The 27,763-nt window shown below is 43.8% G+C and overlaps 1 protein-coding gene across 1 annotated transcript in view; it reads right to left on the reverse strand.

Moving 5' to 3' along the window:
- Positions 1-414: 414 nt before the first annotated feature.
- ARHGEF33 (Rho guanine nucleotide exchange factor 33) overlaps positions 415-27,763 on the reverse strand; it is a gene marked incomplete at its 5' end in the record, with an annotated part of 46,651 nt that continues 19,302 nt past the window's right edge. The window contains 9 exons of the mRNA XM_080814427.1: positions 415-886; positions 7,937-8,076; positions 12,589-13,402; positions 15,870-16,034; positions 17,094-17,242; positions 18,720-18,803; positions 20,005-20,088; positions 21,596-21,728; positions 27,300-27,429. Coding sequence (XP_080670553.1) covers positions 757-886; positions 7,937-8,076; positions 12,589-13,402; positions 15,870-16,034; positions 17,094-17,242; positions 18,720-18,803; positions 20,005-20,088; positions 21,596-21,728; positions 27,300-27,429 — 1,829 coding nt within the window. The 3' untranslated portion in view covers positions 415-756. The remainder of the gene's footprint in view (positions 887-7,936; positions 8,077-12,588; positions 13,403-15,869; positions 16,035-17,093; positions 17,243-18,719; positions 18,804-20,004; positions 20,089-21,595; positions 21,729-27,299; positions 27,430-27,763) is intronic.

A 27,763-nucleotide genomic window follows, 5' to 3' on the forward strand; every position in this document is an offset into this window, starting at 1 on the left:
CACAGACTCTGCACTGTTCTCGTCGGCAGCACAACCCACACGAGGGAAAATGTTTCTTTGGCCTCCCGGTTTCAAGAGAAATCTTTGTTCCCTGTACTGATTTTCATAACCACAGAACAAGAGAAATACTAGTCTCAGGGTTCTCTTCCTGTTCAGAGAGCAATGTGTCTATAAGATTCGAACCTTCTATATCATGGCTTGAGTATAAATTCTCCACAACTCAGATTGGCAACATGTAAAACACAACTCTGTTAATTGATCCTTTGCCTCAAGGGATGTTAGGTATTGGCTTGGGTTTTTGGAAGACATATGGCAAGACAGAACTGGCCCCTGGCATCATGTGTATTAGCCTGAGAACACTGGGATGAATTCATAAGGTAAGTGCCTAGGAAGCATAAAACTCACATCCATGTTACATGCTCAGTATTATATTGGGGGAATGACTTCAAGTTGGAAGTTTTTGTTCTTACAAACATTTATTTTCTTCCAAATTTACTGTGTTTCTGTAAAGCTGTGAAAAGTCTTCATTTCCCTTTTCCCAAGTGCTGAGGTTCAAAAAGCCAGCTCTCACCCATAGACTAATCTTCATCTCTTCAGGGTCTTGTATGTTGATTTAGTTTCATATGTAAGTATTTATACTAGTTTTCCTCAGGGATTTATACATCAATATATATAAGTATATATATATTCCTACACAGATATATACAGGCTTTTTATCCTCATCTTACCACTTGACAATACAACTTTAAATATGTTTTACACAGCTGTTCCTTGGTCAAGGTCATTTGCAAGAGCAAGTCGGTTTCTGAAGAAATCTTGTTTGGTGGGTGAAGGATCCATTGAGGGATTCTCATTAGTTTTTTCCCTGTATTCTGATCCACTGGACCTAAAATCTCAGCACACAGATAAAGTACAGGTTGATTTGGTTTTAATTGTTTTCAGATATTTTATCCAAATTGTTTTGCATTTGTAAAACAGTTGCCTCATAGATCTGGAATAATTTTTACTTCCCTTCCATTTCATGACTCAGGACATGTGTAACTATACTTTGCAACGAACGTAAAGAGAATATCTTTCTAATGCTTTTTGGAGACAGTTGTGACAACTGTGTATGTCAGTGTAAGATTGTAAGATATTGTGTATAACGTAAAGGGGAAATAAAAGCTCAGAAAATTGAGGAAATCCTATTTTTGATTCAACCAAGTAACTACTCCACCAATTACCAAGGCCCTTAAATTCAAATGGATGGGATTCGTTGTTCTCAGCCAAGGTTATCTATCAAGGGCCATTACTGAATTTGGGCATTCCATTACAAACTCTTGCTTTTGCTTGTTTTCATTTTTAAATGAAAGGTTTATTGAAGCCAACCACACATATATGCCACATTTGGTAGGATGCAGAAATTAGTACAGTAGTCAGATTGAGGAGATTCTATAATCTCAACCACCACGAAGGAGACCAAGCCCAATCAATAGTCAACAACTCAGATCAGTCCAATTGAGTCCCCAGTCGAGGGTGCATTCTTCCTTTATCTTGGTTAAGCCAGTTGGGTAATCCATTCCAGCTCTGCACCTTCTCCAGATTGTTCATGTCAGAAGTCCCTGGAGGGAGGAGGCTTTCTGGAAATAACCTCTGATAAGCTAGGCTGGGGCCCTTTCACTAACTTAAATTCTGAGCTAGAATGGGTCGAACTAGCCCACTAAGAACCACTATCAAAAGACCTCATGCAGGATGTATGCAAGTGATGTTATTGAAGTTCTTTGTCCAAAGCTCCTAGACAACTGAACAAGTTCTCCATAGGCTGAGGCAGAATCGAGCATGCTTCCACTCTCCACAAAAGAAGGGTAAGTTCTTTCACTGTCTTTGGTATGCTACGACTCCTCACTGCTGCTGTTAGATAAGTTGTGACTCTAAGATAAGTTGTGACTCTATCATTTATTGCATTAATTGGGCAGAATTCAAGCATCCCTTTACATTATCCAAGGAAAGAAGCTGCATCCACACAAAGACTAAAATCTTGATGTCTGGAAACCTAATGACTGACTGGATTTTTTCACTATTCACCCTGATACTTGGTATCACAGATGAAGCCAGAGCTGCCCACCATGTTTTCTACTTCCAGTCTGGAAGAAGCACTTTTCCACTACACTCCAATGCACAGAGGAAAAACTATTCTTTCTCTCAACACCAGTCCATCTGCATACTCATCAGATAAGATTATATCTTATCCGGTGGGGTGAAAGTCCTTTGCCTTTTCAGAAGCCCCCTTGGAACTCTCCCTTGAAACAGCCTCCACATGCCCCACCCTAAAACTCCACGCCTTCTCTCAACTCAGAATTCCCACCTACCTACAGTTCAAATCCTCCCTGAGTAGTACAGTTGTGCCCAAAATGTTAGGAAGATGTATTTTTGACAATTTTATTCTTTCCCCGTATCTTCTGCTATCCAGAAGGCTAGGAATACCTATAGTTTTGGGGGTGGGAAATAGGAAGCAAGATTTGAATCTGGCTGGTGTTTCTTCCGAATGGATCCCCCCATGTGGCAGTTTCTCATCAGAAAATCATCAGTCAAAACTTAAAATCTTTACTTCACATTTCCCCCTCTTAGCTATATCTGATCTCTTCAAAACCCAATTATGTCATACTTTGATGGTTCCGACATGCAACTGTTTAGTGTTTACCTGGAAATGGGAAAGCTTTGATGTCACCACCAGCCCCAAGGACCACAGAAATCTTCACCAGTTGCGTTCCCATTTCTGAAACAAATGCCAAAATCGCCCTGTCTGGTTTTCAAAGTCCACAAACTCAGCTTAGTATTTTCTTTTTTTAACTGCTCTTCTCACAAACCACTTTCTCTGTGTCTCCAAGTATTTGAATTTCTCTGCATTTCTTGATATTAACTATTAATTAACTAATGACTAAGTTGCTAATCCTCTTCAAAATCCAGCATTCTACTGTAGCCATGACTATACGCTCAGTTTTATCCTCTTAAAGACAATTTTAACTGCCCTCTTTGCAATGCCTACATAGTATGTGGCCACTTGGACTCTTCCCAATGTGTGCTCATTAGGCTTTGAAGTAATGTATAAATTACTGGAAAATAACCTGCAGAATTTAGGAAAAGGGGCCAGTGAATTTGCTTCTATTGCCTTCATCTATAAAACAGAAATGGCTTTTGAGCTCCTGGGGCCATTTTGGTTGACTGCAGGGCAGATCCGAGCAGACACTAGAGGGACGGGCAGGCAAATGCTTGCTGGATAAGGGTACAGTGGCTGCCAGTACATTCTGACACATAGCAATCCAAGCGCTTGATGGAAAGAGAATAATCGTCGCTACGTTTCCTTCCACTCAGTCCACAGAGACAAAGAAAATAACAAGCTGGGTAGGTCATACACGTATAGATCTGCTACAAATAAGCCTTGTAAGTTTATTTGGAGCTGGGGAAGGGAGGAGGGGTAGAATCCAGTGCCGTGGAACCCTATGACCTAAGAAGGGGTGGTTTTCTGATTGGAAAGACTGTCTGCTGTGCAAGCTTTAGGAGACCTGTGCATGGAAAAGTAAGGGAGCAGGGGACACCCATCCTGTCGCCCAAATCAGTTGGTCCTGGTAACCAATAGGGTGACGAATGAGCATTCGTATGCTGTATGTTTGTTGAGTGCTTCCTATGTTCTAGCTACTGAACCTTCAGCTAGATTACCCTTACATTTGAACTGTAAGCTTCTAATGGGCTACAACTATGTCTCTTACTTCTTTTGTGCTAGACAGAGCCTAGTACACTAAAGACATTTAACTTAGTGATGGATTTCAAATGACCTATTGAGACATATTTGTAATGAGGTTTAAGTCATCTAAAATGTTATGCCTTCAATCATCTCCTTTAATTTTGAAGTGATGTAGGGAAACGAGATGGGAGATGAGAGAGGAGCCCAGCGTGGGTAAGAAATGGGAGAGGGACTTGAGATAGGCTGGGAGGAGGTAAAGAAGGTGGGGTAAATTATCAATTAGTTCTTTGGTAGTCCTGCTTTCTATTACATGGTCTGTTCCACAGCCGAGGCTGGGCATTTACAGAAACAGCTGAAAAGATACCAAAGAAGAGGACCCACTGATGTTCAGTTACATAGAGCCCTGCAGACATATTCTGTGTGTGTGTGATTAAGAAAATAGAGATTTTGATATGATTGGTGCAGGGAGAGTGATGATGTAGGAAGGAGACAGTCTGAGGTATATACGTTATAAAATGTTAAAGAGGAAAAGAATGGGTGAGGAAGCAGAATTAATCATTTGGAAGCCATATTCTTTTTCTTCTACTCCCCCAAATTTGAGGATAAAAAGAACCTCTCTACTCTGTATCCCTAAACTGTCTTACATAACCCTCTTCCTCCATATCACACCCCAACCAAGAATACTTATTAAACTAAGTGCAAGATTTATACATAAAGATAAAGTAGCAATTGCCTCACACTTCAGAGTAGTCTAGATGTTAAGTCCTGAAGCCTCCAAATACAGCCTTCCAGAATGGGACTGTGTGCCTTACTCCCTGCTCCAAGGCAGAGAGAGAAGGATTCAGTCCAGCATCAGCCTATCACATTAGGTCTGTTTCTGGCTTCTGAGGAAAATTAATTTCAAATTTAAAGTCACTTAACATTTCCAGGCTTTAGATAGGTAGTCTTTATTCTGATCAATTCTGGGCAGTTTTCAGGGACATGTGACCGGGTATCTACCCAGGACAAATGTGCCTGAGATGGAAATAATCAGAGCATCATCCTTTTCCCCAAATATCTTAGGCATTTTTCAGGATTTTTTTTTTTTTATGATGTCAACTTGACTCTCCCTTTTGAATCCTTGTGGGTCTGAGTATTCGGCCCTCCCAGCCTCAGAGGGAAGAGAACCCTTTCTCAGGTTTTCTGTTGCATCTGGCTCCATGCCTAGCTTCATCCCGAAGCAGCACTCTGGGTGTGTGGGGCCACCAGCCAAACAAGCCCCTATGGATACAAAAAGGGTGTCAGTGTAGACAGGAATGAGCCTCCAGAGGGCTGTGGGGGAGGCAGGCAGCGAGCCCCAAATGTGACACTGGTGGCTTTTCTGGCACTAGTCCATTTCGGACCTCTGAGGCCAGGCTGTGGCATGGTTCTGGTACCCAGGTTGAACCACTTCTTCAAGTCACAGGGCTTGCTGCCAGCCTGACCTCCCAACACATGGGAGGAGAATGAGCTAAATGTCTCTTTCCAGTTCCTCCCTGTATCAGTCCACATGCCTGTTCAGAGTGCAAGTTCCTACACAACAGCTGGGACTATGTCATTCACGATTCCTATACAAGTGTCTCACACAGCACATGCATGTAAGAAAGAATGCTTAACTCTGGAGAAGGATGGTGCGTTCTCATCTGAGTTAAGAGCCGCTGACCTTTCTGTGTTGCTCTGGGACATTCTTGCCCTTCCTCTCTATCTTAGCATAATGGAGCAAATTTCCCATGGTTCTTACACAAGAACACTCAGGAGAAACTCCTCAAGCTGCTTCTTTATCCTGTGCAGAGTCCCAAAGCGCCCCTCGCAGATTCCTGACCCAAGGGGATGAGCAAGTACCAGCTGGGGGTGCTCAGGACCCTACCCCAGATGTTCAAAGCCAGGAAAGCCTGCCAGAGGGAGCGGCCACCTGTGTGGTCCCCCCTCGACGTCCATTCATAGACCACTTCAGACTCTAAACACAAAGGCAGCAGCAGGATTGGTGGCAGCATTGTGACTGATGCAGGGGAGACTGATCTATGAGAAAGGATAAGAGGACTCAGGAGATCCACTGAACCCTCTAAGAAGGATCCCCAAAAGGTGCAAGAAGACTGAAAGCAATTAACCAACATGAATTTGGAGAGTCCACAGCTAGTCCTCAGCATTGTGCCAGAGGCTGGGGGCCGGGGGGTGGTGGGAGGGCTACAGAAAGATAAAATCAGGTCTTCCACATGGTGAGTCTTTAAAATTATAGGTCCCAACGCCATATTAATTTCTTGTTCCAGGTGTTAAAAAGATGTGATTACTCAGATTGATCTAAAACAAAGCCAAAGTACAGATAAAGCAAATCTCAGCACTAGAAAGGACTCAGGTGCTCATCTTGGGCAATTTCCCACTCAGTGCAGGAATCCCTTCCATTAGCATCCCTGACCAGGGTCACTTAGCTTCTACTCAGGAGAACCCAGTCCCTCATGAGGCAGCCAGCTCCACTTCCAGTACCTGCATTTTTAGAAAGTTCACCCTCTTACCCACTGCTCCTACTTCTGCCCCCCAGATACAGAGAGGACAAGTCTACTTCCTCTGCCTCAAGTAACTGGCAGAGTGTTTTCTTATATCGCTCTGAAAACTGGGAATCTGTAAAGGAACCAGTGGTGAATCCATGGCTCACTGTTTTACGACAGACAGACCCACTCACTATAAAGGACAGTAAGCAAAAAGTTGGCTATTTGTTTGGGAACACTGTGGTCTAAAAAAAGAGATAGGTTTAAGCAGCACCTATCTTAGGAGTCCTTAGAAGGATTCAGGAGCCTAAATCCTAAGGTTGGGCTGGAGGGTTGTCTGCTTCCAGGTCTCTCCACCCTGGCCAGACACGACAGAGGTAGGCCCTAGGCCCAAAAAATCTAATCTATGAACGTAAAGAGAGGGATACAAGTCTTAACTCCTCACTCCCTACACAAAAGGGATCTAGCAATAATCATGTGGACCTTGGCAAAACCGAAAGGGGACTTTGTGGAGCAGTACTGTGTCTAACTGCGACACTGTTGCTCTCTTCCTTGTCCTCATTCTTCCAGCAACAGCAGGCAGGGACCCACACCCAGAGATGCACTAATCTTGCTACCACCCTCCCCATGGGAGAAAAATTAGATATACCATCCAAAAAAAGTCCTCACTCCAGGCCTGCCCCCTTCCATCAAAACCATTATCTAAATCAGCCGGTAACTTCTATCCTCAAGGAGAAAGTGATGTTCCTCAACTTCCTCACTTACCAGCAACTCTCCAAAGGCAGCTATAGTGTCTTTAACTTTTCCATCCACTAACTGTTTAAAACTGACTGCAAGAACCTTCTCTCCCAAGAGAAACTAAGTAGCAGGGAAAATCTCTCCAAGGAAGGGGAGGGTGGCATGAGGACCAGTGGAGATAAGGGACAGTAAGTAGTCTCCCAGGCAGGCAATGCCTAGACTGGAGAATCCTTCTCAGGTCAAATGCTAAAGGCTCAAATCTCTCTTCTTTACATTTCATGCTGGGGTCTGGCCACCATCTCCCAGTCTATAAGATAGTGCTGGTAAGTGCTGGCCTAAATGTCTGGGGAGTGATTTCCTACAGCAAGGACTCAGAGTCTTAGAAGGACCACAGAAGGCATATGTCTTGTTTTGGCCTCCTACGGAGTATGGAAACCCCACTGACATGATTTTCTTTAACTCGGGCCCAAGTCAAATCCATTCCATCATTTCTGCTAAGGAAAACACTAGCAAAAGTCCCAATAAACATGTACTAGCGTCCAGGATAACTATAGACTCCTACAGGCAGAAATGCTGAGACGCCTTGGCAAAATTTCCACAGGTGGGTAGATTTGGAAGGATCACCCGTTACACCCAACTCCCACAGTGGAACCCAGGCCTCCCCATCTAAATGGATTTGATTGTCACCAGCTCATTACCCTGGGGACCTCCTCTGCTTCATCCCGTCAGACACATGACTTTGGGAACACGGAAGTGGAGCTAAAAGAGGCAGAGGACAGGGCTGAGTCTGCTTTTACTCTAGGAAAATACAGTAAGAAACATCTTCACCTGACAGGAATCGTGGCTACTGGCTGCAGGCACTGGGCTTGAAGCTGTGTGTGAAACCAGGCTACTTAAAACTTATTACTGTTAAAACCTCCAGACTTAGCCCAAAGGGAAATGAGTTACAATGCTGTCTTGTCTAAGGGCTACTCACTTCTTTTTAAAGAGCTTGCGGAAGGAGCTGCGAAAGCCCCCTTTCTGGTCTTGCCTGGGGTTTTGATCGCTGAAAGATGTTTGTTCGCTTTCTCTTTCTTCCTTCGGACAGAATCTGGTGGTGTCTTCTAAATGCATCTCCTGAAAATACAAAAGAGGGGTGGTTATTTACTCTTTCCAAAGCTAACGTTATCCTAACTGGGACCATTTTTTTTTAACTTTGTCACTTTCCCCTCTCGCCCCAAAGAATAACGGGGAGCACCCTATTCCCACTAAAGCAAACCTAGGCTAATTAAGAAATCAGTGAAAAGAGGACAATTCTGCTGAGTGCGTAAGTATTTTGTATGTATCAAGACAAACAGTCTTAGAGTAGGATTACGGTATAACAATAATTAAAGATCAGGACATAAGGGAAGTTAGTATCTAAAGGCTATGGAGAGTAACTTCTTATTCTGGCACCAATCCCGTCTTGCTGGGAAACGAGTAGGGGTCCCCTCACGTCTCTGGGAATGTTTCTCTTTCTACAAAATAAGGCAGTTCCTTCATCGCAATGCTAGTTCTAAACTCATGCTCCTAACTCTCCATTTTAGACATAAACGAGGGAAGGAGGTTTTGTGGGGTCAGATCTGTTTAGAAGTAGGAGTCAACTATGTCTATATGGGCACATACGTGCATACGTGCATGTGTGTATGTGTGCCTGCCGCACACTTTTAATCTGTAAATACACATTTAGTATAGTTTTTGGCATTCTTAATTCATGGTAGGTACAGTGTGAACTAAAAATTAATAAAAAAAAATAAGGCTCCATCTTCTGTGAACTTTCTAGTTTCTTTTTAAGTGTGAGATGCGCTAAATAAAACAGATATGCACTTATAGTTCTGTTCCAGATGAATGAAGTATTTACTGTGGGGTGACTGAGACCTAAAAGCCACCTAATAAAGTTGCTGCATTTTGAACCTAAGAGAACCCAAGGAGTCACACCAAAAACCACCATGAAACGTGCATGAGTTGGATGGGTGACTGCTTGCTGACCATGAAGTGAGGCGTGGGGATGATTTTTCTTTTTTTTTTTCAGGAAACATGGGTTTGATTTTGAGAACTTAACTTGCGGTTATAGTAGCAGATCTAGAGGTTCTCTGAGACGCTACTAAGATTCATTACTATGCTGTGCAGAGCAACGTCTTGACGGCTTAGTGTGCTGTTTCTCAAACTGTGGTCCTGGGGCGACAGGATCAACTGGAGCTTTTATTTCAAATGTATATTGCCTGAAGGCGGAGGGTGGGAGGTTGGGGGAACCAGGTGGTGGGTATTAGGGAGGGCTCGGATTGCATGGAGCACTGGGTGTGGTGCAAAAACAATGAATACTGTTACGCTGAAAAGAAATAAAAAATTAAAAAATAATAAAATAAAATGTATATTGCCTGAACCCCAACCCAGACTTGCAGAGTCAGAAACTCTGGAGTTAGGTCTAGGTAATCCTTACACACACTGAGATTTTAAAAACCAGTGGTTTAAGGTATGCTCCTGCCCACCTGCTCTTAGCGTTCACGAGTCACCCCGGACTCCTGCTAAGATGCAGACTCTGATTCAGTAGGTCTGGGATTGAGCCCACATTCTGCAACTACAATAAGCTCCCAGGTAATGGACGCATTTACTACCAGCCTACGGACCACATTTTGACAACTGGGCTTTTAGGGACTGCTTAGGAACTAAATATATTAAGTTTAAGGAAAATCTCTCTGTGCAATCATGATCTTGATAATATCTTGCATTTGTATAGCATTCCACACTTTACAAAGCCTATCCACATACTTTATCTTATTTGGCCTGATGCCCCACAACAACACTGTGAGTTAGGTAAGGTATGTATTGTCTTAATTCTACAGATGAGAAAACTGGAGGCACAGAGATATCAAGCGAGTTACCCAAAAGCACAGAGCTATTTGGCAGCAGAGCCAGGACAGGTGTCAGATCTCCTGACACCCAGGTAGGTGTTCCCTACACTAAAGCATGCAGCCTCCTTTCCTGACTCTAAGAGACAGGGTTTGGCTGGCTCTTCAGGGCACGGGTGGAAGATACACAGAGTGTATATAAGGAGATGGAATAGTAGGAGCTTTACACATCTCAACAGCAAAGAGCTGACACCTTTAAAGATAGGGCTTTTGAAGGGTTCGTCTTTTGCGACGAAAATACCATCTCACTTCCACCTCAACCACCTCAACTCACATACAAACATGCACACATATACACATATATACACGTACAGAGGCCTGCCCACGTACACACATGCATGTATGTGCACATACATACACACATGCACACACATACCCACACGCAGTCTCTGCCCACCTGGACTGTGCATTCTATCTCTCTCTAGGATTCCCAACAATCCATACCTTCTGAATCTTTAGAAAGAAAAATTTTGTCCAAAAACAGAAATAATAATCAAGGTGACCTTTGTGTGAAAAGTTCACATGCTTGAAAAATGTACTGATAACTGAAAGAGAAAAGGTCTCTTTTAGCTGACCTCTATTTGCCATCTCCTTAGTGTCACTTTCTGAACAAACTTGACTCATGTATGGCACTGTTAGGGGATGAAACTTGCTGTCCAGGATGTCTGATTAACAGTACCTAATATACTGTTTATTGTTATCTGGTGTGTCTGATAAAGAGTCACAAATATTTGACTCATCATTTGCTTCTCAGATATATTACTTGTTATTTCTGATTAATGTCTTTTTTTTCCTGTCAATTGTCGAACTCCCATTTTTTCACATATTCACTGAGAGGCAGAGACTTTCATGAACATGTGACATAAAAGCATTTTTGGCAGCTTAGACTACACTAGTTAGAAGGTTTTATATGTAAATCTCTGCCCATCTCAAGTCAGTTTGAATTGCCATTATTATTTCCTGCCTACCACCCTTGTTAATGAACTTCTAAACTTTGACACATGCCTAAGATTGATTTGACTAAGAAATTTTGCCTCATAGAATTTTGTAAAGTTCAGAGTTGAAAACCAAAGCCAGAAAAAAAAAAAATCTCAGAACTCTGGGGAATCTCAGCAACTTTAGCTGAACTTTAGCTGAACTGGTTCCTCTGCAGGAACCAGTCAGACTGATTCTGGAGCAGATGGGCTACGAGCTCCAAGGCTCTTCATGACCCAGCCCCTTCTTTTTCCTCTGGCCTGTTGTCCACCAGTCCCACCTGGCATAGTATTCAAGAGGAAAAGCATCACCCTGCTGTTTCTAAAAAAGACTCATGAGCCTTTTTCCTATTTCCCTACCTCACTCTTCATCTAGGCAGCTTTTAAAATTAAATTCAGACATCTGATTTATCCAGAAGGCCCTGTCTGTCCACCATAGCCCCAGCAGGGTTTAAATGCACTTCCCACGTGTTCCCACCGTTTATTATAATTCTGTGTGTCTGTGTTTCCTTTCTGAGATAAGCCAGTGGTCCTGGAGGGCAGAGACTCAGGTGCCATTCATTTCTGAACCCTCAGTCCTTAGCCCCGTGTCTGCTGAAAAACGATTGAATGAAAGGAGTCAGTGATCCTCAATCCGTCCCCACTCACTTGGAAATGGGAATAGATGGATTATAGGGCTCTTATTCCTGGAAAAACCTCCTTTAGCCTAGGCAAAAGGTCTTCCGGCTTGATACAAGTTAGTCCTGGACTATATCATTTTCAAGATGTACAAGTACAGGGCGGCCCTGTAAACCCTAACCACTACTCTTAAACGGGTTAAACAGGAAGGATGGTGGCAGAGGTCAAAGCTGCCCTGTCACTCTCTGCTTAATTAGAAATAGCGTTATTCCAATCACACGCAGAGAAATTAAGTGTTTGCTCAGGAACTACTAGCCCTTTCGTGGATATGTACTTAACAACCCTTTAAACGTCCCAAGGCTTGCAGAGGGCAAGGTTGGACATCAAAATACTAAACACTGATATGGACGCCTAAGAAGATATTTGCGAATCAGCGCCTCCTCGACTCTATCGTGTTGTCCCCCGTCCCAGTGGAATCTGCAAAGCAACGTGACTCTCTCTTCCAGTCACACGTGCCGCAGACTTTGCAGGGAGTCCGCAGTGAGACGGGGCAACTTCTCTCCTCCCTAGCTACTGGCAAGGCTAGTGCGGGTCGGGGAGTGGGACAGACCGGCACACTGGGTTCTGTGTTTTGAACACCTCCACGAGAAGGTGCGCCTCGCAGGCAGAGGAAACAAGGCTGGGACTAGTGTGCGGGACTTTGAAAGCGAAGTGCAACTGTGAGGGGCCGCACCGCTTAAGCGGCAAAGCAGAGAACACCCCTAACTGTACGGGGGAGCTGTGGGGCAGGGTGGCTGACGGTGTCGGCAGGTCTAAGAGTCCGTCTTCTCTGCGGCCTCTTTGCCTTCCTACATACAAGTGTTTGCTCAGGAACTACTAGCCCTTTCACGGAGGACACGCCCTCGTGCCCTGGCCCTGCAGGACGCGAGCTACCGCTCGCCACCGAGGGCACCTGACGACAAGCCTCCGACCCGGGCTCTCCCCCGGCGGCCTCCTCTCCCACTCTGGCCAGCCCGCTTCCCCTCCACGCTAGGGGAGTCCAGTTTGCTCCCTGGAGATCTAGGCCCGGGGCTGCCGGCGCTGTGGGTTTGGGTTCGGTTTTACTTTACCCTCCTTACTTCCAAATAGGTCTGCTTTTCGCTTTGGGACCTCTGTTGGGGGAAGAAGGTCCTGGGAGCGCCGCGGGCGGCGGCGGCGGCTGCGGCGGCGGCCTGGCCATGCGGCTGCGCGGCGCGCTCGGCCTTGAGCGGCGCGCGGCCGCCGCTGCTGCTGCGCGTGCTGTAGAGACGCGGGGCCACGCCCTCGGGGGGCGGTGCGCGCGGGAACTCCTTGAGCGAGCGGCTCAGCGGCTTGGCCTTGCCGTGCGCCTGCGCCGCCGCCTCCAGCTTGTAGGCGCCGCTGCTGCCCGCCGGAGACGTGGCGCTCTTGGGCAGCGGCTGCAGCGGGTGCTCGGGCCGCTCGGCCTCCATGGCGAAGCTGACGGGCCGCAGGAAGCAGATGTCCAGGCTGGACTCGGAAGAGGCGGGCGAGCAGTTCTCGAAGAGGGCCGGGGCCTGGAACGGCTCCTCGTCGTAGGGCGCGGGCAGCGCGAAGATCTCGCCGCCGTACTCGAACTCCTCATAGCCCGCGGGCACGAAGCCGCGGGCGTCGGGCAGGAGCTCGGCCGGGGCGCGCAGGGAGCGCTCCACGTTGCCCAGCGGCTCGGCGGGCGAGGGCTCGAAGTCCATCTCGGGGATGGCCTGCAGGGGCCCGGCGAGCGCCTTCACGTCCTGCTCGGCCGCACAGAACTGCGCTGGCGCCAGGAGGCTCTCGGGCCTCTCGTGCTTTCTGCCCTCCATCTCCCACTCACTGGGCTTCCCAGGCTGCATGCTCTCCATCAGGCTTTGTTGTTGTTGGCTCTTCTTCACTGGGGGCATCAAATGTCTTTAAAGGGGAAACAGAATACAAAAGAGGTGTGCTTACGGCGGGTTAGTGCAGGCCTCTCCCTCGAGGCCGAGAGCAACACGCATCTGCTAGCTACCGCTTAGGCACAAAACTGCCGGTTCCTCCCCTCGCTGCCCTTCCAGGCACCTACGTGCGTCACCTACCAAGCTCCACAGGCTTCTCCAGCTAAGGAGTCCCCCGGCCCCCCAACGTGGGAGGGTGAAAACGACATCTGTAAAGCAAATGACTGAAGTATCTGTCTGAGCAAGGAGGTTGTGCACCGAGATGGCGGGTCAGCCAAGGAAGGTCACCCCTCCCCATGTGGAAGCTCTGACCCGCCCACCACGGGGCCAGAATCCCAAGGTACCTACTTTTTCTCTCCTGTCCTTTTTTTTTTTTTTTTTTTGTCCTAGCAATAGGATGCAAAATAATGGAGGGAACTTTTGTTCGACTCACGGATCTTCACGCTTAAGAACAATTAAATTTCTGAATGAAACAAATGTGGTACGATCTGGAAAACTGTTGAATCTGGATGATGGTATATGGGGTTCACTGTACACTTTACTTTTGTATGTATTTGAAGTTTTCGTAATAAAAACCTGAAAAATGTTGTGGCTATAGAGCATGCTGTATAAAGTCATCTCAAACTTTCACCCACAAAAACAACCGCCCAAATAAAGAGGCTCTCGCTCTAAATATGCCCAATTTCATGTTTAATCATAAATAATGAATAGGATATGAGCGTAGCAAAAACATCAGATTAGATGGGATTTGCCAGTTCTGGTGGAAGGTAATTGCCAAGCAGGTGTGAGTGCATGACTACCCACTGACCCAACCTTTTATTTATTTATAGTTTATTCATTCTACCACAAAAATGCAGATGTATTAAAAAGAAAGAAAACATGCAGATACTGAATATCCTTTTGTGGTGATCTTAAGATGAAAATGAGATCTCACACTCAAAATGAAATATTGACCTGACTTGAATCGTCTTTTCACTTGGAAAATTGTTAAATTTTTACTGGCCATTTTCCCAACAGAGTGCAATGGCAGCCATCTTTTTGGTCTGGGTATACTCTCTTGGGATTTCTTTTCTTTTCTTTTCTTTTTTTGGCTCTATTTGTTGCACTTGAAAGAAGATAACTTTATTGTTGTGGTAAAAGCTGAAGTGACCCACAAAGTAAACCCCCCCCCCTTCCTGCCTATCTGTCTCCCATTCTCCACCCAGGAAAAGTTTTGTTTTGTTTTGTTTTGTTTCCTGAATGGAGTTCTCCCCTATAGGATTTGTAGGGTTTTCTCTATATGAAGAAAATCTTCCTGGGCTCTATTTATAGAAAGTTTAATGTCTCATAGGTTTCAGAATAATTATAGAATCTCTCTCTCTTTCCACATTTGTGCTTCTGCCTTTCCATGATACATGTTATCAATTTTAAGAGATGAGGGCAGAAAAAGGAAACAGTTTATTTTGCATTACTGATCATATATTCCTTCCAATGATTATAATTGGCATTTGAAAATTGTAGTGATTAAGAATTGAAATAATCTCAGTTGCCTACCCCTCACTTCATTGTAATTTTAGGAAAGAAAAGTAGCTAAAACTTCTAATTTTTCCTTATGATAATAAAACCCAAAGCAGAAATTATAGTCTAAGGAATTACTTTTATGAGAATTGTCTATTTGACAGAGTGCTGGATTTGGAATTTTGAGTTTTAGTTTCCATTCTCTTTCCAGAAATCCTGGTTTCAAAAGTAGCTAATTTGACTTTATCCTTCAGAGGTAAAGAATTCCAAATATATAAAAATGGCCTAATTCTTAATGTAAACATCATCAAGAAGTTTGATGAATAAGAATCCAGTTAGTGTGCTAAAGGGTTGTGTGCAGAGACTTTAAAAAGCTATCAAATACATCCACAGCACAAAACAGCTTTAAGAGAAGCTGTCATAAGTGAAGAAAAGAACTTAAGAAATACCTTTCTGAGGAAGCTTCAGGGGGAATTAGGAAGGGCTAAATAGCATTCTTTCTGTATCACCTCAGGCCTATTTTTCCTCTCAGTCTTAACTTCCACTCACCCCTGACTGAGATTCTCTTTCCCTCTACTACACCTTTTGGAGAACTGAAGTATATTCCCCCCCTTCTGAGGAGTTGTAAGATGCCTTCCTGTCTTGAGGCCCTTTCTTCCACCCAATCATTGTCTCAACCCAAAGAAACTGTAGGTAGAGCGTGGATATGTGTGATAAAATTGTTAGTAGTAGCCTCAGCCTCCAGGCCTACCCCTTAACATTAGCCTTCCTCTGGGATCCAGTCATAGGGTCAGCAGCTTGCCTGCCATATATAGGCCTGATGAAGCAAGAAGGAGGGAAGAGTCCTGCAGGTCATTCTCCTATTCCAGGCTCTCCTGCTACTGCATACAGATGACTTGGCACCCAAGGACATTGCCATATAACCTATTCATGCAACAAGTGCTTACGTGACAGCAGGGCCAGAACTGGGAGCAGAAGGGTAGGGTTGCAGTATCTCTTCTGAGTGGATCCCACTGTCACGGACAGCCTCAGGGCCAGCAGTAGGGGAAGCATCTTGTCCGGTATTTGCACACTGGGAAGCCAGCCCTTTGTACAGCTTTGCCATGGATGACCTATGAGAACGAAAGTAATGAATTTCGGAGTGTACAGTGGGAAATTGGCTCTGAACACACAGATTATGCCAAGAGAGACAAGGAGACAATATTTCAGAAACTAAGCTCGACTGTGAAGTTCTCTCCCTCCTCTCTCTCTCTCTCCATGGCCCTCTACAAACCAGGTTATTTCCATAACAGTGCAAGCTAGATGTGGGCAAGAAGAGGGATGCTGATTAATAGCCTGAATTAAGTTTGAGGGAAAGGGGTGGAATAGGAAGATATCTGCCATTAGAGGAGCCCTAGCTTGGGAGATGGCATCTTTTTCTGGTCTCAAACATCCACAGAAATGATTGTTTTCCTCATTGGGTTGGGATGAGTTTGAAGGAAATTTTAGGTCATTAGGAAATTCTGCTGTGAATTGTTTCTGTTCCTTCTGAAGCCCAGATTCTCTCTAGTCAGCTCTTTTTCTTTCTTTTTGGCATGAAATTTGTTCAACCGCCACCCTTATTTGTTTTGTTTTGTTTTGTTTTGTTTTTTCCATAGCACTTACACTGTATATTTATTAACTGGCTGTCCAGCTCTAGAAAGTAAGCTCCATGTGGCAAAGATTTTTGTCTGTTTTGTTGGTTGTAATATACTCAGTAACAGAGCAGTGACCTATAGGCAGTAAGTGCTCAATAAATACTTGTTGAGTTCATGAAAGAAACCACATTCTGGCCTTTAAGCTGCATTTTTTTAACCTGGCAAGTTTAGGGAAACAGTAACTATTTTCCAGTTGGTTAATAACACAAGAGGGGGCCTGCATAGGGATTAGAGTAAAACTGTTTTTATTCTTCCAAAATAATTGTACCTATTACCTGATGGAAATTTTACCACCAGGTAATAGGTCCCTCCCGCCTGTAGCCAGCCTGACCACCACATTTCCCTCCTCTTTTCTATTCTCTTCTGCCCCCGTCACTGCATTTCAGCCACCTAACATACACGGAGGTCACACTTGTAACAGGTATCCACATTGTCTGTATCCCTGTTCTCAGAAACCTTTGATCAACCCTCTAGATGGCAACATTAGAAGCTTACTTCTTGAGCTTTTTCCGTTTCTGAATAAGCAAATCCTCATTGCATTGAAACAGCAAGGTGTAATGCGAGATAAATACTCGGAGGCGCTGAACACACACCAGAAGTAGGTAATAGTCAGGGTGTTCTTGCTCTGTGAACTTCAGGACATTCTGGATGGAGATAAAAAGGAGGCAGCATTGCATAATTAGAACAAAACTTTAGTCTCTTGTGCACCTTGCCTACATCTGTTGTGAGAGTTTGGTAGCCATTTAATCAGAACAACAGTACATGTGGCCAATCTAATTGTAAGCTGAATGGTTAAACCCACTGTTTTTCCATCATACCAAGGGAGAATAATAGTCACCATTGCTCCTATTTGAGTTGGATGTGAACGTTGGATAATTCCCTCTGAAAATTAGAAGGATCTACTTATTCGATCTCTGAGGTACTAGAATCATTCTAACAATTACTGTCTATAAGCAATGCCTTATGACCTAACCAAGTCAGACCAATGGTGAGAATGTCAAGCATCAAGGCAGGCTGGAAGGGGATAATGGTTATGATCAAGCCTGGCCCGGTGGTCCCTCCTCTTATATTGCCTGCTGTACTGTAGAGGAACATGCGCATTAGTTGGATCTGAGAAAGCAACATTTATTGAGTCTTCCTATTGCCAAGTACTAATGCCTTTACAGATTTGTTTTCTCATTTAGTGTTTACCACAGCTAGGTTAGATAGGTGCAGTTATTACTTCCATTTAACAAATGAGGAAATCAAGGCATGGAGAAGTTAATGTAATCTTCATTAGGTAACACATCTAATGAGTAGCAGAGTCAGAATTTGAACTCAAGTCGGACGGTAGGATAAGGGCTCTTACTTACCAGACTGCTTGCAAGACCTGGGTTTCAGTCCTAGATTTTTTTCACCAATGAGGTGTGTTAACTTGGTCAAGTTACTTAATTTATTTGGCTCTCCACTTCCTTATCTAAGCAACCGTAATGATACCTATTTCATGGGATTATTGAAAGCATTAAATAAGATAATTACTGAGGCCTCTGGGTGGCTCAGTCAGTTAAGCATCTGACTCTTGATTTCGGATCAGGTCATGATCTCAGGGTCATAGGATTGAGCCCCATGTTGGTATGCAGAAGTCAGCTCATCTTCTTCATGCTTTCTCTGTGACATACCACATAAGCAATATGTGGTAGGCCCTTGGACTCAAGCCAAAAGAAAGTAGTCAGGATAGTAGTTAAGTGGACAAGTTACATAGATACTTCTTAAATGCCTTCGGGTAGGGTAAGGGTTTGGGGGTACATTTAGATGGCTGTAGAACAAGGTGGAAGGGACTGAATAAGTACTGAAAATCCACCAGAAGCTGCTAGAGAAAGATCCTGGATCAGCAGAAGTGGTGATTGCTGGTAAATGAAGATAGAACTTCAAAGGCAGATGTCACGAGCCAAAAATTTTACAGATTGAGATTTCAGTTCATACCACAAAGTAGGAATGGGGTAATCAGCAATCTAAATCATTTCATTACTCCTTAGAAATACCACTGATTCTTCCTTGACCCTTTACCGTGTTTCTCAGTTGCAAGCCACGAATAGTAGTTTATCTTGAAAATCAGTTTGGTGGCTTCCCAGCCATGCCTACCTGCAGATGTATCAGATACTCAGGGATGCGCTGAACTATGTGAAAAAACAGTGTGTAGATGTCAGATTTAATCTCTTCGTCACCCTGAATGAAAGAAAGGCAGAGTCACTCTCCAGTGTCCCTCCAACTCTGGCTGCAGAACCCCAAAGTCAGTCCTACGAGAGTAGGGAGAGTTTTTTATTCCTAAGGCATTTTCTTTCTCTAGAGTGTCATGATCCTTCACTGGATCCTTCACCGGAGTGACGTGCTCAAGGAGACAATTCTTCTGTAGCAGGAAGCATATCATATAATTCTTTTGAATCCACTCAACTTTCCCAAACAACCCCCTCCTTCCCCCCTCACTCTTTTTAGCACAGTGCTGGGCAGAAGTGGGCACTCAATAAATTATATTTGAGTTGAATGAATTCATTAAGATTCTCTTGAAATTACTCATTACAGTGGCTTCTTAGTAGGCGCTAAGAGTGGATTGGAGCCTCGTGAGGGTAGAGAAAGAATATAACCAATAACCGGTCAGCTGGGCTGGCAGAGGGAACCCGTTGGATTTTCTCCATGTCCCTTTCTTTCCCTTCCTTTCTATTCCATCCCCTCCACTCCCACTCCTTCCTTCCCCTCCCCTATCCTTCCCTTCCCTTCCTTTCCCTTTCTCAAATATTTGCTGAGTGCTAACATGGTAGGTATCATACTTAGAGGGTTGGGAGTAGTAGAGGGGCTGAAGTAAAACGTTAATAAGAAAGAGACCATCACCATTTGTGAAACTTGATTAACTCTTAACTTTAGGCTTCTGATAGGGTTTCTTCCTACTGGCCTAAAATAACTAGAATTGTTAGATATTTATATGGGCTTATGGAGCACTTAATAAAGCATTGCAGTAGCAATACTTAAAGCTACATGGTCAGAACCACTTTATGATCTTAAAAACTGACAAACACAGGACGATTTGAGTTTAATATTCAGATTCAAGTTCTCTGACCCTGGGGCCAGGGGGAACCCTCATTCGGCATACAAGCTGTAGCCTGAAGATCTCTGCTAAGAACTCCTGCTTACTTTGTGCAGACTTCCAGTGAAATAGAAAAGAGAGTCAGTAAAGTAGGGCAAGGACCAAAGCACTGGCACTCATCCTTGAGTGGGCTCCTTTAACCCCAGGTAGGAGTGTCCGCGGCTCTCTTGGAGCCATTCCCCAGCCTGGAATACAAGCTGAGCACTTTGCATTCCCCGAGGTGGATGAGCAAATACCTTATAGATACACAAGTAACTAAAGGGCAGTGCACACACAGAGTCACCATACCTCCTTCAGAACAACAACATGAACCAAAGAGATGCATTCAGGCAGGTCCCTTAGGTAGGCAACGTAATAATCCAAGAAATTGTTCTTGAAAACAAACACAAAAATGCATGGTAAGAACCTGGAAGCAGGAATAACAGCTAATATTTTTCCTAGAGTCATGTATACCAAAAAGGAGTACTTTGCAGAGATTATCTTAATCATTTATTTAATGTGTTCATTAATATGGGGTGGGGTTTTTTTTGTTTTTTAATTCATGTCTTAAATCTTTTTGGTTTTAAGGTAAATATTGCTATGGACTTGGGAACCAAAACTCAATATTCCTGTTTCAATGAGAGAAAGTGAAAAACCAACGCAGCAGAGAGGGTCCACGTATGTTGAAAAAGTATTTTTAAATTGTTAAATGATAAAAATGCCTATTTTGTTTTTAAGTTACTTTGAATTTCAGTCATCTACATCCAATAAGGAACTTTGTCCAACCCACCTCTTGGTGTCTAGACCAGTGATCCTCAACTTTTTCTACTAATTGTGTATTTCTACCAATTGCTTATTCACCTATGCTATGTGCTTTCAGGAAAGCAGTTCTCAGCTTCCAAAGTTATATTCCCACAGATACAACAATTCTCAGCTCAAGAAAGCATACTGAATGCAAATAAGTAAAAGTAATATTAGAAAGATTGCATTATATCCATATAAGTAAATAATTTACAAACTTTGTATTTCACCTACATCGTTAATATACAGAGTTTGATGCAGGCTAACTCTGGCTTGCAGACCAATTTAAATTAGCCTACACAATATTTTTAAAATAAGAAATGTTCACACAAAATTCGGGATTGCCAGTGTCTCTTAAAATATCAGAAGATCTGGCAACTCTAGTCTCTTCTTCCTGAATAATAATTGGATAATATTTCCTATAGAAAAGCATATGTGCTTAAGCTCACCTCCCAACAGTCCATATTGTACCACATTCTGCTTACATCCACTCATTTACATCACTGTCTGGCCCTGTAGGCATTTGAGTTCACATCCTCTGGCCCGGGTCATATTTTCTTTGCAGAACATTATAGAGATTTTGAAACTTACCACCCTTTTCTCCAAGGAAGTGAAAATAAAAACAAAAAACAAAAAACATTCAAGACAGATAACTGCACATCACAGTTTTAAATCTCTCTAAGGAATGAAATTAGGTGTGAAATACATACACATACACAAACCCTCCTATATTTATTTTGTACATATGGATGGACATGTACGTGCTTGTAAATATATTTTTACACTAGTGTACATACACATTTATGTGCATCTTCAGTGGGGCGGTTGGGTATAGTACAGTGGGAAGCGATAGGCAGGAAGTTAAGGAGGCTTGGGTCACAGATCCCCCAACTACCTAGCTAGCCGAGTGATTTCAACAAAGTCTTTTAATGTCTCTGAACTTTATTTCATTATCTGTAGAATGAGGAGGTTAGACTGGATCTCAGCAGTTTTTCTAACTCTGAAAATCACTGATTTGAGGTCCTCCATTTAGAAGCAGACAAGGGAGACACAGATGCATGTAATTCAAGTTTACAAAGGATTTTTTAAAAACACTTACCTCATCATTTGTCAACTTAAGGAATAAATCTCCAAGAACTCCTTGGCGTGGCCACTTCAGGACCCTTTCCTGCAGAGCATGAAGCAAATCCAGGTGCTGCTGGACAAGGTACCGTAAAGAGCCAGGGAAGAGGCTTGAAACAGAATAGAGATAGGATCACACAAACCAGGTGTACAGAAGAAAAGACCCTGTAAGAATGGATGCAGCGGGTTCCATTTTCCCAGTCATTCGAAATATTCTGAGTCACTGCTCTGCATTCAGGATTTTTTTTTTTAAGTTTGACATTATAGGCCTAATAGCAATTATCTATTTGCTATTGCTATTTGCTATTTGTAAAAAAAGACCCCTTTAGGGCTGCCTGAGTGGCTCAGTTGGTTAAATGTCTGACTCTTGATTTTGGCTCAGGTCATGATCTCAGGGTCCGTGTTGGGCTCCGTGCTCAGCAGGGGAGTCTGCTTGAGGATTCTCTCCCTCTGCCCCTGCCCCAACTCGTGCACTCACTCATTCTCTTTCTCGAAAATAAATAATAAATCTGTTATTTTATTCTTTTTAAATAAGTCTTTTAAAAAAATAAAATAAAAGACTGACCCCTTTATCAATGGCTCCTACACAAATGTATATTGCACTAATAAAGAACACATCACTTAAATGGCTTTTTTAAAAAAGTTTATTCATTTTGGTAATCTAAAAATTCCAACTCACAAACCTGAGATCACACTCTTCCAGCTGAGCCAGCCAGGTGCCCCTTGAATGGCCTTTTGAAAGCCGGACTGTTACTGTTTCACTTAAGAGACAGTAGAAATTCTAAGGGAACTCTTTTCCAAGATTTTAAAGTTATTCCCACTTGATGTGCAAAGGAGTCTACTCTCATTAGTGTGGTAGAAGTCAGCACCTCGGTGGCACTTGATCATTCTTAGATACTGGGTAAGAGACTCCGATTTAGGTAAAAAGCAAAACTTGGTTAAAGTCGGCACCTAAACGCTCAGAGGATGGGCCTGTGCAAGTGCTCCTTTCCCTTCCCTTCTGGGCAAGGACACAGTCTTGCCTGGGGAGGCCTGGCCTGCTACTCCCTAGAGCTTCACAGAGCCCCTACCTCCTCTCACATCCCTCTCCCCCATCCCTAGCTGTGCCTCCATTTGTTTTGTTTGTTTGTTTGTTTTTCCAGAGGAGATGAAGAGAGGAAGAGAGATGTCAGAGAAGGATATGGTGGAGAGGAGAGAGAGAGAATCACGGAGGAGGAAGGGGGTGCATGGAGAAGGGTGGGGCAGTCAGGGGCCTATAGGAGTGAGGAGGGAAGCCACAAGGAAATGGAGTTTTGCTGGGCTACCGCAAGGATTCGAGCTCTAACTTGGTGACTTATGGGAACTGAAAGTAGGTTCCCTTGTGCTTGCAAGACTGCAAGTTAAACGAAGATGAAAGTGAAGGTCTGCTTGCCACTGAGACCTGAACGTACTTGGATATCCCCCCAGGGTTCCACAAGAATAAGTCAGTGGACAGTTGGGGTGCTTTGCCAACCCTGAACAAGCAGACCTTTGTCGAGAACAGGAGAAAGAACATCAGTTTGATAAGAAGTTTTTTCATCCTCCCCTCCAAAAAAATAAATAAAATAAAAATTAAAAACAAATAAAAAGCTTTTTCAAACCATCTACAAGTCAAGCAAAGACTCCCTTGTGTCTATCGCTCAGAGAAGACACAGATAACAGAGAGGGTGTCCAGCCGCCTGTGAAGATACAAGGATTCCTTCACTCCAGTCTTCCGCCCCTCCCCGTCCCAAGCCACTAGTCTCCACATAATTGAAGCCAGCTGGTCCATCAACACAAGTGGAGGGGCTTCCTGATCTAAGCCCTTATGGCTGGTTCAGTGGGCTCAGAAGATCTAAGTAATCCCTGTCAAGATCAGAGGGAATTAGGAGGGGCAGCTAGGAGACAGTCTGTCTGTGGAGGAGACCACAAAGTTGATGGAGGAAAGCACAACTGACTGGACTGAAAGAGTAAAATACTGTACCTGAAAAAGTTCTCGATGTGAAAGCTTTCTCCCCACCCAAGGTTACCATGACTTACAGTGTGACAGTGAAAAGATGTTAGGGTCTAATGCCGTGGTGAGATCTGACTGTGAGATGGGTTGTCCCTAAAGGTTATGTAATATCCCTTAGATGATCTCTTTTCTTTTTCTCTTTCTTTACTCCTTTCTTGGCCTTGCCTGGCCTCACCTGGCCTACACTTCTCTCTCTTTCTTTTGGGAAAGCTGCCTTCTGCTACACCATGACCAGTGTCCTTGCAGAATTGAGAGGAGACCCCAATTGAGAGGAGAGCTGGTAACTTGGCTGGGGTCCAGGTGCCTCCTGGACTGTCCACTGGGGTAATAGTTTGAGATTTCAGGGTGAGGGTCAGAAAAGGGTAATGTTCCCATCAAGTATCACAGAAACACAAAAGTTCTATGAAGAGCAATGGCCTACAGTGGGTTCTGTACCAAATATTGAAAAAATTTTTTTATTTAACAAGGATATTATTGAAATCAGAGAGGAATGTGGAGGAGGTGAGCCAGGAGATGGAGAACAGAAGGAAAAAGAAGCAAACAATGTAGACACACACGTAACCTGTTTCCTTGTTTGGCCTAGAGCCACACCTGACTCCCAGAAGCAGCTTTTTCACAAAGATGAAAGTATTAACCACTCAACTTCTTATCTATTCCTTACTAGAGTTGAGATTATAGCAAGTAATTTGAGTAGTTTATTCTTTTTAAAACCTTCAAAGTTATCTCAACTCCCACAGTACAGTACTTAAACAAAGGAAATAAATTAAAACCCATCAAGGAAAACCCAGTTAGAGTTTCAAATCAATAGCTTTGCTCTTGCCCATCTAATTTTAGGCCAGAATAACTCCTGAGCTCCAGTCCCAGGATGCGACCAGATTTGAGGGGCGCTGATGATGAAGCGTGTGCCACCTGGTGGTGATCCGTGGCACACGGCCTTCTTGGCGGATGTTCAGCTCAGGAGGCTGACGGGCAATCCCCATCGGGCAGACCTTGCCCCCCCAACCCCCCCCCACACACACACACCAAGGATTCTGATAGACGGGACTGTTTGATCCTGAGCTTGTAACTCTATCTAGGCGAATCAGACCAGGGAAAGTCAAGAACTGCAAGTTCTGTGATCCTCCAGCAAATGAACAACCTCCCACAAGTTCCACTCAGACCTCAGCTGGCGGCTGGGGTCCCCTGCAGCTTCCGGCCCTTTCGTTCAGCCAGAGGCAGGCCTGGCTTGAAACACGCTGAGGAGGCTGTTGAGGGCTTTATTTTTCTCCAGGGAAATCCTAGAGTTTTATCGTGTAGGTTTGAGAAGATGTGACAACCTCAGTTTTGAGGGTCCAGTTGTAGTTACACTGGGTTTTATTCTCACCCCCGGGTTACTTTACAGCAGGGGTGGAAAGTGCTGGTGGCTTGCAATGTCTGATGGGAAAGGTGGGGCATGTTGCTAACTTATTTTCATCTTTGCATGGGGAAAATGCCAGTAGAAGAAAGGAATAATCTCATTCTGTTGTGTATTTCGTTCAGCCGGCCCATTTAAAGTACCCACGGAGGCTTCAGAAAAGCTTAGGAAAAAAGAAGAAATGTAGTGAGTGAAGGAGGATATTGGAAATCTAAGCCCAAGGTGGAAAAATGGCAACACTGCTAAGCTCAGAACTTGAGACTTTATATTAGTCCTAAGAATATTGACTTACAGCTTCGCTTGTCTTGGTTATGAAAAGAAAAAAGAGGGTTAGCTTAGTAAATAACTAACATCAATAGCATTATTGCAGATGTGAGAAATAACTGCTTTTATATTATGTGACATATGATTATATAGATGATTATATGGTAGTTTTAAACTTTTTTTAATCTCGGGCTTTGGGGAAGGTGGGTTGTTCCTCAGTCATGATCATGAGAGAACATCCTAGACAAGCAGGAAGTGATGGCAAGTAGGAGAGAGCTTCAGTGAGCCAAGAACATTTCTAGCATCCCTACCTGACAAATCAGTTGAGATCTGAAGGGAAGTTTACACTGAAATAGGAACGGTCATCTGGCTAAGAAACCCGACATGCTGTTAGTCAGGTGATGTCTTGGAAAACGACAAGGTCCTCAGAGAAGTGGTGGGATGTGGAAAGGTCACAAGGACAGGGGCAGACAAGCCTGGGTTCGAATCCTGGCACTAACTGACTATGTGGCTTTAAAGCCCTCTGGGCCTTAGTTTCTTCATCTACAAGGTAGTCTTCACAGGGTTCTTGTGAAGATCTCGTGAAGTTATCAATGAAGCGCCTGGTTACTGTGTTCCAGAGTAAATAATTCTTTCTCTCTCTCTCTCTTGTTGCCTCATCCCCAAAGTTTCAGAGACGAGGAGGAAATGCTGCTGGCTTAGAATCTCGGATGTGGAAGCAAAACTACACCAAAAGGTAGACTTGCCTTTCGATTTGATTAACGTAAACGGAGCAGGTCTCTTGCAACAGCGAGATAGCTAGAGTCCAGACAGACATCTCAGAGGGCCGAAGGGACAGTGTGGGAGGGGAGCATGAGCCCGATTCCAGACAGGGAAGGAACAACCAGCGAGAATCCAGGTGGCCACTGAGAGAGGGTGATGCTCTGTCCAGGGCCTCTAGAGGTCAGAGCTTTAGCCCTGTCACATTACCCTTTCTGTTCCTTGTTTTCTGTACTTTGCTTTGCAGTAAAATGATTCTTAAAAAGAGTCAAGCCACTTTCGAGTCTGTTGGGGAATATTCCCTCACCTCAGACATTTAGATGGGGGGAGCATCGTGTTCTGGTGACTACGTATATTGCTGGCAGCCACAAAGCCAAGTAAAATTGGGGGATGGTAAAAAGCAAGAAAATACAATTACAAGAAAATACAATCTATCCCGAGATAGATTCACGATTTATGAGCCACCAGTGTCTATTACCTGATTGACTATTTAGACTATTAATGCTACATTTATCTGTAATAGTCCATAATCCAGACTTTCCATTCTTTTGGACTGGTCTTTTCTTCAACTAATCTGGATTATCACATCTTCACGATGTTAGTCCTTTCCACCAAATCAGAGTTTCCTCCTTCCTGCTTTTCTTAATGGAGGAGAAGCAGAGGAGATATAAAGATAACGAACAGAAGGAACAAGGGATGTTGTAATCTTGGAGCTAGCGTGCCGTTCGAATAGACTGCAGACCCTGTGGAAGCATGCCCTACCACACACACACACACACACACACACACACACACCACTTACGCACCATCTAGTATGTGGGATCACCAGGACATATAAGAAAGGTCCAAGTCCAGAGTTAATCAGCCCTGTGCCATTTATCTAATGGCTGCTTAATGTTTCAGACCTCCGCCGTGTCCATTCCCTCCTACCTCCATGAGACCTGTGATCCCAGGAGGAGATGCAGCTGGCAACAGAGAGCAAGTCTCCCTCACCATAGCATTTATTCCCCCTTTAGGTTCTTTACAGACACTCCAGGGACACTGAAGATCTCAGAGACTATATTCATTTTCTTATCTGCCCTAAGTCTAAATTTGAGACTTGCCAGGTGTTACCTGCTGTCACTGCCTACACTCTTTTCAAAGACTATTTCTGGAACTCTTCACAGGTCCCAGAATTCCCCAAGTGGAAACAATAAACAACTTACCTTAAATTTTAATCAATCTGAAAAGCAAAGGCAATGAACACATGGATACCTTCTCTCTTTGGAATTCCTCTTTCCATCTGACCCTTGGAATGTTGCCTTGATCTTCAGGATCAGAGAGATGTTAATGACATATTTTCTCTCTGACTCAAGCAGTTCTAGAGCCACAGTCTGTCTTTTAGCTTTAAAAAACAAATCAAAGAGTGGATTTTCGTCAACCATTCCTTCCCAAAATCGATCAAATGATAGAAAGCAATAAAAAGACATTGAAAGCAATAAAAAGAGACATCAGCAAGTTTTCAGAAGATGGAAAACAGAATGGAAGCATGGTAATTAATCCAGCAGTTTAAGGGCACAAAATCTTGGTGTTCTCATCTGCAGATGGAAAATCTGCTGAGAAGCAGAAAGGCTCAAGGAGTGAAGGCACCAGGTACCACAGAAAGTACAAATAAGAAGCAATGCTGAAAACCAGAGACTTAGTCTACATATAGGGCAATTGAACTTCCAGGATGTTCT

This window comes from Martes martes (genome assembly GCF_963455335.1).
Source record: "Martes martes genome assembly, chromosome: 9".
Taxonomy (NCBI): Eukaryota; Metazoa; Chordata; class Mammalia; order Carnivora; family Mustelidae; genus Martes; species Martes martes.